At 37.1% G+C, this 11,624-nt stretch overlaps 1 protein-coding gene across 1 annotated transcript; it reads right to left on the bottom strand.

Annotated features, from left to right (window-relative positions):
• Positions 1-6,624: 6,624 nt before the first annotated feature.
• Positions 6,625-9,929, bottom strand: hp (haptoglobin). The gene is made up of 4 exons (XM_016245901.1): positions 9,812-9,929; positions 9,532-9,620; positions 8,813-9,096; positions 6,625-7,297 (listed from the first exon to the last, which is right to left on the bottom strand). Exons 1-4 carry the CDS (start codon positions 9,880-9,882, stop codon positions 6,737-6,739), a joined length of 1,005 nt encoding a protein of 334 aa, XP_016101387.1. The 5' UTR covers positions 9,883-9,929; the 3' UTR covers positions 6,625-6,736.
• Positions 9,930-11,624: the final 1,695 nt, after the last annotated feature.

The following is an 11,624-nucleotide window of genomic DNA, read 5'->3' on the forward strand; positions in this document are numbered from 1 at the left end:
GGTCAACTGAACCCTCTGAATAAACAAACCCAATGTCCAGCTGTTTTATTTATTCTTAGCTCTAATGTCCGTTTCGAGTTCATATATGAAATGAAAGCCATGATATAAAAAGTGTTGTGTTTTTTTTGTTTCCAATGTAGTTTTTATTCATATAAATACATTTTCAAACTGTCATTGGCTTGTTTAGTTAACACTCGAAGGTGATTGGGCTCTCGGGCGAGATCCCAATTCGTCAGTCACTGACGTAACACCCTGATACTGAAGAGGTGCAGAGCAAACATAGATATAGAGCGAGTAATAATAATAAAAGACAGAACAGGTGCAACTGGGTAGACGTGACAGATCAAATAGGGCAACCAAAGCTGCTCTGGCCCAACGAATCAGGGAGCCAACTTATGGACGGGCACCTGAAGCAGCAGGGGCAAGTTCAAGCTCAAACCGGTGTGCACCCTTTTGCTACGGTTTCCGGTTTGAACGACATGTTTCCTGGAAACGATGTGCAACGGTGTGCAACGGGGTTTGAGATATGTTTTCTCTTGTTTGGTGGGTGTGTTAAACATGTCAGCCCAATCAGCAGAAACATGTATGTAAACCACAAAGAGACAGCTGGCACAATGTAATTAACATCCAAATAAATTCACAAGAGCAAGTATATTGTTGCACATGTTTATTTACATTAAAGGCAAAATAACTGAAATAATAAGGGCACAAGTGTAGATCTGGAACTTTTAAATATCATTTAGTAATTGTAATGTCTTCTGGTCCATATCCTTTCCTTAGGAAGGTGTGCTATACACAGATTAATGTAACATAAAAATACTATACATATTTATATATTTTGCTATTGTATTATGGAGTGACACTTTCATAAACTTTTCTATACCCCTCTGATTATATAATGTTAAATATTACAATATCATAGCACAACAACAGTGATCAGCAATAATGATAAGCCTAATACTACTTATACTACTTTTATTGAGAGTGTGTTGAGTTTTTCTTTTTTATGCTGGTACTCTTCACTCTCTCTTAGGAAAAAGAATCGTTTGCAGACCTTAGTTAGGACTTGCTCAAAAATTATTGGTGTGCCTTTGCGGAGTCTAGCAGAATTATACGAGCAACAAATGTTACGGAAAACTCTTAGTATTACGGGAGATGACTCTCATCCCTTGAAGGTTTACTTTGAGGTATTGCCCTCTGGAAGAAGATTCAGAAGCATTAAATGTTCATCTAATAGATATAAATTAACTTTTGTTCCAGAGGCTACACGTTTTTACAATTCAAAGTCTTTTTTTTTGTTATGTATGGAATTTATTATGAAGCATGTTGGGTTGTGTTTTTACTTATTTATTTCTTTGTATAGGTAATATCTTGTGTTTGTATTAAGTTGTTGTGTGATGCTACTACCCTACTTTAATTGCCCCTTGTGGGATTAATAAAGTTGTTAACTTAACTTATACTCACAATAAAAAATAATAAGGTCATATAGATCATAACACAGTCTTGGAGGTAAGAAGTGGATTATCCTTCACCTGAAATGTTTGTCTTTTCATCCTGAAATGCGAGGCAAATGTTGGAGCACAATATTAGGAACCACAGTTTCCACAAAGCCCTTCACTCGATTGGGATGTTCTCTTTTATTCTGGACGGCAAGGGTAGTGACTGTACCATCGAGCGTATTTTGCAGTATTAAACATGTATTTATACCGATTTCATCAGGCTCCGAAAATTATTTCAAAAGAACACAAAGAATGGCCTTCTCAGCTGCCATAGTTACAACTCTTGCATCATCAGAACAGGGTGTTCAACGCACCACCGTTTCCGTTTAAAAAACGTTTTGCACCGTTTTTTGTCGGGACTGAACGCAGCCCAGGTCATTGGTAGAGAGCTATACCTTTTTACACAAACAGAGTAGCCTAACTCGTATAGCAGACATTTGTTCCCTATTGCATTTCACATCATAGACGATTATAGTCATTAGTGAAAGGTTTGGGACTGTAAGTTTTTTGTGTATTCAATTGAGGGTGACCTCTGATGGTGGGGAATGGCCCAACAGGCTCAGAAGCTGGAGTAGGTTTATGTGATTTACCCCTGTAGAGAACACAAGAAAGGAGTCAGTTTATCAGTCATATTTTTTATTTATGTTTTGAATTCCCAAAACCTTATTTTTCTCCTCATATGAAGATAATTCACAGTAAAATTATACACTGACACTAGAACTAGGAGATTACGTAATAGTTAATAGACAGTATGGTGTTTTAGTAAGAGCCTTTTTATTGACCTGTGGGCCAGATTCACGAAAAGCCTTCTTAAGAAATGTCTTTCCACAAATTAAATAAATTCCAAGAAGTTTGTAAGAATGTTCCTAGGTGCAATTCTTTAGAAATTCTCAAAACATATTCTTAAAATTGTTTCTTTTGAAGAAAATGATTGTTCAGCATTATTTGACTGAATAAATGTCTGTTCTTGCTGAAGATATGATCTCGCTGATAAACTCAATGAAAAACACCTCAAGGGTTGCCTATTTTACGCTGTCTGCATATTACTGTAATGTGTACATTACTGTAATGTGTACAACAGCAAAAGCGTCCTGTGTTTAGGTGTGTTCATGTGTTCTGAACACTGCCAAGAAGTCGTTTCACAAATAATCATGACTGATCAATGTTTTCATTATCCGTCATTGGTGTCACTTCAGAAAACTTGTGCACAGTCCTACTATGTATTACATGCACCTATAGTGTTAAGTTGTAATGCTTAATTACAACGATTAATTTGAAATAACCCAATAAATTCACTAATTCTTGAAATAACCCAATAAATTCATTAAATTATTTAGTTGTTTACTTTGATTTTAAGAAGATTCTTTTCAAGAATTTAAATTATTCTTAAGTTTTGAACAATCTTAACTTATTTCTTGAGAAGACTTTTATTCTTTAGAATGTTTTGTGCATCCAGCCCCGACTCCAGAGTTTGTATGAGTTATGTGATGTGTGAGTTTCACAATTGTATTTGATTTAAATATTTTCAAGGTTGAGTCTAATACATTTAGGACATACACACATAAAAATGATCTGTTCACTAAAATTAATTGAGATGCTTGGTGGAAAACAGAAGAACGTAATTCAAGATTAACCTAAGCCGTGGTTTATGTGCAGGATGTGCAGCTATTCAGAAGCAGTCAGGATTTTCAGGAATTGTATCAGTCAGTTAATCTACTCTACGCGCTTCTTTGGTTCCAGAATGATGGGCACAAGATATGTGCTTATATAACCTTAGCAGCTCCACTCTTTAAGTGTTCTCTTTAAGTGTTGTGCTGTCTTTGACAGCACAAGGTAGAAAGTAACATTCTGCCGCAAAGCTTTACATTTTTAATAAGCTAAAATGGTATGTGATGTGCTTTCTCATGTTTGCTTAGATAAAAAATGCACACAGTAAAGTAATAAACCATTTTTATAGAATGTGCTGTAAAAAATTATTGACTTTTTATTACATAATTCAGTATAACATTCAATATTATTACTTTTTTTTAGTTTTTTTTAATTGCTTTGGCGCAATTTTCACAAGCAATTGGTACATTTTCAAAACTCTTAGTACTAATATCACAACAGATCATCAAAAGTGCACTTTTTTTCAAACATTTCAGCATATTTTCAATTGTGTTAGTACAAGACACATAATCACAAAGTATCCTTTTCACTACACAAAATAAGTGTTTCATCTATATAAATTTTTCATTCACAGTAACCGCCTTTCATAAAGCTATTACTATCAAACTTTTGATTTGCATCTCTTATCATTCAGTTTAATACATTTGTCTATTATTTAATTCAACTGATCTTAATGTTTAATCAATGAATCATTTATTACGTCCATGGATTTTTAACTTTTCTGATTGTTGTCTGATAATTTGTAAGTTACAAATTGCTGCAAGAGCTTTCAGTCAAGAAAGACCAATTACTAATTATTTTCACCTGATGATTACAATTAGATACCATATAGGTAGAACTGTGTGTGAGACTCTGCAATGTTCAAACATGGAGCAGGATAGACTTGTAGAGAGAGGAAACCTGCATCGAAGAGGTGGTGGTGCTGCTCCACAACAGAGAGGTGGACGTGGACCAAGAGAAAGAGGTGGTGGTGCTCCTCAACAGAGAGGTGGACGTGGACCAAGAGAAAGAGGTGGTGGTGTTGCTCCTCAACTGAGAGGTGGACGTGGACCAAGATAAAGAGGTGGTGGTGGTGCTCCTCAACAGAGAGGTGGACGTGGACCAAGAGAAAGAGGTGGTGGTGGTGCTCCTCAACAGAGAGGTGGACGTGGACCAAAAAGAGGTGGTGGTGGTGCTCCTCAACAGAGAGGTGGACGTGGACCAAGAGAAAGAGGTGGTGGTGGTGCTCCTCAACAGAGAGGTGAACGTGGACCAAAAAAAAAGAGGTGGTGGTGTTCTTCAACAGAGAGGTGGATGTGGACCAAGAGAAGGAGGTGGTGGTGCTCCTCAACAGAGAGGTGGACGTGGACCAAGAGAAAGAGGTGGTGGTGGTGCTCCTCAACAGAGAGGTGGACGTGGGCCAAGGCAAAGAGGTGGTGGTGCTTCTCAACAAAGTGGTGGTCTTCAGAGAAATGTAGGCAGAAAACGGCGCACCATCATCTCTAATGAAGTCCGGGTCATCATTGCTGACCATGTGGTTAACAGAGGCCTTACCATGGCAGAGGCTGCCAGGTTAGTTCAGCCTAACTTACAAAGGTCAACTGTCAGCTCTATCATCAGAACTTTTTGCCAAGAAAAATGGTAAGTCTGCTATAGTAACTTCACTATACTTTTACAATGTAGTACTGTTACAGTAATGGCAATTGTCACAGTTTTATGTAATTTGTAATAGTAAAATATTGACAGCAAATACTGTTGTCCTCTCAGAATTAACAGGAGACAACCTGGTGGTGGTTGCCCATGTGTTTTGACTGACCAGCAGGAGTTAGCTGTGGTGGAAATGGTCAGGGAAGGGAATGACATACGGCTGTCTGAAATCAAGAAGGCTATTGAGAACAGCAATGATACCTTTGCCAAAGTGCCGTCAATTAGCCTTCCAACTATTGCCCGCCTTTTGAAGAAGCATCAGGTTTCTATGAAACAAATTTACTTGGTGCCTTTTGAGAGAAACAATGCCCGGGTGAAACAACTGCGTACTGATTAACAATGTCAACTATTATTTGTAAAAGAGCCAACCAAATAATTATTATTTTAGAGGGTGATGGCGCTGGATGCTGCTGTGAATCATAACAAGTATATTTTTGTTGATGAGACCGGTTTCAATCTGGCAAAAACCAGACGCCGTGGACGTAACCCTATTGGCCAAAGGGCAACCATCCAAGTGCCTGGACAACGTGGGGTAAACATCTCAATGTGTGCCGCTATATCTGAACATGGTGTGGTAGGCTGGAGACCAGTTCTAGGATCATACAACACTGAACACCTGATAGCTTTTCTAAATGAGCTTGAGCAGGCCTGTCAGGGTGAAGATGTCATCTATGTTATCGTGTGGGACAATGTCAGTTTCCACCATGCAGAGCTGGTTCGGGAATGGTTTCGGGCACATCCTCTGTTCATGACCCTCTACCTTCCCCCATACTCTCCTTTCCTCAACCCAATTGAGGAATTCTTCTCTACATGGAGGTGGAAGGTGTGTGTGATCGCCATCCCCATGAGCATGTCACCCTTCAAGCCATGGATGAAGCTTGTGGTGATATAACTGCAGAGCAATGTCAAGCCTGGATTCGTCATGCCAGAAGGTTTTTCCGGCGGTGACTGAACAATGAAGACGTTCACTGATGTTGATGAAAATTTATGGCCAAATGTTGAAGACCGGCTTGATAATTAATGTGAATTTCAGGTCTACATTTACAGGTTGTTGTTGTTTGGGGGTTTTTTTCACATGCAACCACAGTATTGTTGTAAATTAAAATAAAATACTTTTTTTGCTTGTGTATGTAAATGCCTTTTGATGTGTTCTTTGATCACATTTTCATGTTGCATAAAGGTGTGTGGGGTTTTTTTTTTTTTTTTTTTTAAATGGCTTTTGTCAGTTTGTCTGAACGCAAGTGTAACATTTGCTGTGTATACAGTTTTACAGTACAGTAACATTAATTCAGCACCGAGAGTGATTTGAAACCTGTACCTTGTATTGTTTGCTACTGAATGAACTGATTGTTAAAAGTACTAAGTTGAAAAGATCTTACTGTTGTGTTTTGGTGATTAAACCAAATGTTCTCAATACATATCACAATGATCTTGTGTTCTGAAACAATGGTTGTGGAATGAAAATATGTGCAACTACAATGAAATCATGAGATCAGGTTTTGAATGAATGACTAGTGGTGGTACAAGTGTGATCAGTTTAAAGTTTTGTACTAAGAGTTTTGAAAATGTACACCTTATGAAAATAGTACCAAACCAATTTTAAAAAACTGTATTATTCAATACATTTCAGTAGGAAATTTGTCTTATGTCTGGCGAGCCACTGATGTCTGTGAAAGCTCAATATTATACACATTAATCAGCAAATCCTATTTAATTTCTCCTAAAAGAAGCAAGCTTGATTTCCATTGCTTACCGAATTGACAAATATTGATTGAAATGTTTTGACAACAAATTTTTATTCAGACAACAGGAAATAGTGCAAAGTACAAACGAGTGAAATAAATTCATATTTATCAAGCAGTTGTTACTGCATAAAGATCACACTACTGCTGCTGTGAAAACATGTGACTTATGAGTGAAGCACGCCTTGCCGGAAATTCTTGCGAATCACCTCTCATGACACTATGAATCCAGGGCAGGTAAGCAGAAATCTTTGTGTAGACTGCGTGCTCTTCTACAGAACAAGCCTTGTCAAAGGAGAGGATGCCCGCAGCATACACTGTTTCGGTGTTGGGGTTCAGGAATGCAAGAGCACCGCCTGCATCGCCAAAGCACACGTTTTCCTGGTGCTTACTGGGTCCCGTGCAGAACTGTTTGTCATCCACGTTTGGTGTACTTGCAAGAACCTCTGATTGGTAGTTACCCTTGCATGACCGTACAGGCAGAGAGAGAAACTTGAGTACAGGAGCAGGGGTAAAAAGTCTCCCCCAGCCCCACCCTGCAATGATGCCTTTCTCTTCTTCCTTTTCATCCTGGTTATCACCAGTCTCAGGAAGTGGGATGGGCATTACAGACTCACTAAATTTGACTGGCTTCTTCAGTTTGATCAGAGCAAGGTCATTGTCCCATTCGGATGTGTTCTGAAAGTCTGGATGCAAAATCACCTGCAAGATAAAACCATGTCAATGATCAACCATATTATGCAACAATTACCTTCCCTTTATCAATTTCTTGATGTACTAGGTACCTACAAAATGAGCTTCTTACAATGATACACTGCTCCCAAAAGTGTCTGGAAAATTAGGCCACTCTTAGAAGGCATTAATTTCATTGCATCATATGCCTCCAAATTTGATATTTTGTTATCTGTGTGTCTAAGTGACAAGCATAGCTTCCAAATAAGTTTAGGGTCATTGTACTATATGTTATCTGCATACACAAAAGGGCTTTTCACTCTCCAGCCTGAAATTTGGCACACTTATTTGGGGTCACCTTGAATAGTAATCTGTCCAAGTGTTTGAAGTCTCTAGGACCAACTCTATAACACCGCCACCAGTTCAAATATACAATATTCTTTTGGTTATAACTTTTGAATCCTTTGTCCTTAAAACTAAATTCACCTCAGTACTCTTCTCCTGCTGATCATATTCAATATCATATATTAAGACTCTGTCCATTACAGTAGCTGCCAGTAGTTGAAATGTACTCTATTAAATTTTTTCCCTGTGTGTGTGTTTCCCTATATTTCCCATTTTTTGTGTGTGTGAACCTGGACCACAAAACCAGTCTTAAGTCGCTTGGGTATATTTTTTAGCAATAGCCAAAAAAAAACAAAAAAAAAACCTTGTATGGGTCAAAATTATAGATTTTTCTTTTATGCCAAAAATGATTAGGATATTACGTAAAGATCATGTTCCATGAAGATATTTTGTACATTTCCTACCGTAAATATATCAAAACTTAAAGGCGATTTTCTCCCTCAGATTCCAGATTTTCAAAAAATCGTATGTGACAAATATTGCCCTATCCTAACAAACCATACATCAACGGAAAGCTTATTTATTCAGCTTTCAGATGATGTATAAATCTCAGTTTTAAAAAATTGCCCCTTATGAGTGTTTTCGTGGTCCAGGGTCACATATATATAATGCTTTGACATACAGTATCAGCACAGGCATTGACAGTATGCCCTGAAGCCACCTGAGAAGATTGAAAACAGCGGCATCTATCGTTCCAAAGATTTTTAAGCTATTCTTTGTACTGTAGCACTTTAACCATAAGTGTCTTTATATGTAGATACACAAATATATGATTATGATTTAGCAAATTAGGCCCTATCCTAACAAACCATACATCAACGGAAAGCTTATTTATTCAGCTTTCAGATGATGTATAAATCTCAGTTTTAAAAAATTGCCCCTTATGAGTGTTTTCGTGGTCCAGGGTCACATATATATAATGCTTTGACATACACTATCAGCACAGGCATTGACAGTATGCCTTGAAGCCACCTGAGAAGATTGAAAACAGCGGCATCTATCGTTCCAAAGATTTTTAAGCTATTCTTTGTACTGTAGCACTTTAACCATAAGTGTCTTTATATGTAGATACACAAATATATGATTATGATTTAGCAAATTATCTTGGTTTGGAATTTTGTGGGTTGCGTGGATATTTACCTTTTCCACGGCTACTTCTGTAGAGGCATTTGCATGAACACGTTTGCTGATTCCAAGATAGACTTTTGGGATAAGTGGTTCTTGTCCTCTTGTCTGGCTTTGATTCTTTCCTACAAATAAATTGCGGCCAGCAGTCAGTACCCACTGCTCAGCTATCAGGGCTCCTCCAGCAAAACCTCCATCCAGTATGTTCTCACTGAGGTACACCATTGCCTGCCAGGGGACGGATGCGGTCAGTAATCCCCCCACCATTCGTTTGGGGCGTAGGGCTGAAATCCTGTGAGCTGTATAAATGAGAATGAGATCTCTATTAAGCAGCTGTTGATAGTCATTTTTGTGCTACAGCTGAACATAACTAAAAAATGCGTATTTGTAACACATTACATGCTTCACAACTACATTTAAAATTTTATGAAAAAAAGAAAAGACGTCAGTGGTGCTTGGTAAAATTTTGTTATGCTCTTCTTAAGGTTTTCAGAGTTTTTTTATGTTACAGTGCTGTTGTAAATTGATAGGATTTTGGCCTGTATAATATAGTGTTACATTTGTTGTATAGAAAGTAGTTTTAATGATTAACTACATTCGTGGTTACACTGTAGCCAATGACACAAGGATGTTTTAAAATGTTTTTTTTGTATTACAATAAATTCCATAAGCACTTTACTGCTTTAACTTGAGCTGAGTATTGGGTCATGTCTGATGAGGAGCGTTTCTGTTACCCGAAACATGTTCTCTGACTCTATCCAAAGCAAGAGACGCATCTGGCAGGCAAGTAATAGTGCCCAAGAGCAGCACAGCCACAGATAGCCTAGAGACAAAAAAAAGACATCATCAACGAGAAATAATCTGTTCATTTCAGAGGAACACTTGTTTGAACAGATGCTAATTAATAATGCATTATGCATTGCAGTGAAATTGCAATTTGAATGGTAAATTATGCAATACTTGATCATTATTTGAAACATAATTTAAATTTTAGGAAAGAAAACAGAAACTTACCACCTCATGATGAAAATGTATTGTAAAAGGGGCTGTCTTGTATTGTATTGTGGTCGTTGAGGCTCTGACATTTATATGAGGTTGATACAGCTAAAAAAAAAACTAATCTAAACACGGATTACCTAATCAGGGAAATTTATCAGTGTTTGAATGTTGACACTATCCAGGTTAAAGGTAGATGAGAGGTTAAGTTAGCAAAACTTTCCAAAGACAGCACGTAGGTCCTACCGTTCAGTTTGCATTTAAAGAACAGACAACACTCGTGTGATTTTGTAATCCCACAGAAAAAAAAGAAGAACAAGAAAAAAAAAATCTATTTGCAAAATGATGCACACCTTGGCTGAAATACAGATTCATCAAATGACAGTGCCAGTAATTACAAGTTTTGTAAACCCCAAAATCAGGGTTTTGCAATGTGCAACACAATGTTGCAATAAATTGTAATGATTTTAAAGAGATTGAGGTTAAATCTCTTTTCAAATGTAATCCATATTGACTTTATTGAAGGTGAAGAATACTCAAGGAACACTGTGAATGTATGAATGCTTTCATTTTACTCTTCACCATTATTAAACACATTTTGTAAGCACAACCATATTTGTTTGGCCCATGTGAAATAAAGGGCAAGGGCAAAATTACCCAAGAATGTGGTAATGCAGTCTTGAGAGTGAACACAACATTAACACAGATTGCATTTCCTGGCAACACTAGAAATAGGTCTCATTTGTTAACTGTCGTTAATGCAGTAATTAACATGAACTAACTATGAGCAATATATTTTCACAGCATTTATTAACTTTTGTTAATGTTAGTTAATAAAAAATACAGTTGTTCATTGTTCATGTTAGTCTGAGTGCATTAACATAATTCGTTTTTAAAAATGTTTTTGTAAATATAACTAATGTAGTTAACAAATGAAGCCTTACATTCAGTCAGAAGCTATAGTGCAAAGAGAGTCCGTTTTTAATACTAAAATTAGGTCAAATGTGTTTGCTCTCGTTTTCAGCCTGGACGGAGACAACTGAAATGGACTTGTTTTGACCAGTTTTTAATTACTTGCATGACACCCTGCAGTGCTGGGGCAGTAGTGTAGTGGTCAGAAAGATTAGGCCAGATAACGGAAATGTTTTGAATGTAATGAACTATTAATGACATGCAGTAGGCTATGCCATCTCACAAGTGTATTAGAGATGTAAGTGGGTCATATCTGCCGTCATTAGCCTGCAGCCAAACTCAAAATATAACCTTTCAGCTCTTGCTGAAGACCTTACTGCTATCATAAATGACTTGAATTATGAAAATTAACTTTAATTATAAAAAGGTTAAAAATTCTTTACTTCAAGTTATGTTATCATCAGTGATGGGCAACATTACTGTTAAAAGTACATATTACATTATTAATATTCCAAAATGTAATTAATCTTAATTTGATAAATAAATAAAACTACCTCAAACACTCTCAGCTTTACTTGAAAATGTGAACATTTATCAAAGCGTGGCGATATGGCTTCACTGACAGAGCTGGGGAAATGCACCCATTGTGAAATCACCTTAATGGTGCTTGCCAGCATGAATGTTTTTGACCAATATTTATTTGGGGGATTGGCAGAATGTGTTCATACATTTTGCCAACAGGAGAACAGAAAGTACACATACGTCTAGTCTTAATATGATTACTTTGACTGGCACATTCAGACTTTTTTTTTTTTTTCATTCCTGTACACATTTATTTTCGGATGCTAAATGCAATTTGATTCCAGAGAGGAGAGGTTGTTAATCATTCATGATATTAATGTCTAGCCCAATTTAGTCA

Source organism: Sinocyclocheilus grahami, unplaced genomic scaffold (genome assembly GCF_001515645.1).
Source record: "Sinocyclocheilus grahami isolate Dianchi unplaced genomic scaffold, SAMN03320097.WGS_v1.1 scaffold772.1, whole genome shotgun sequence".
In the NCBI taxonomy this organism is placed as follows: domain Eukaryota; kingdom Metazoa; phylum Chordata; class Actinopteri; order Cypriniformes; family Cyprinidae; genus Sinocyclocheilus; species Sinocyclocheilus grahami.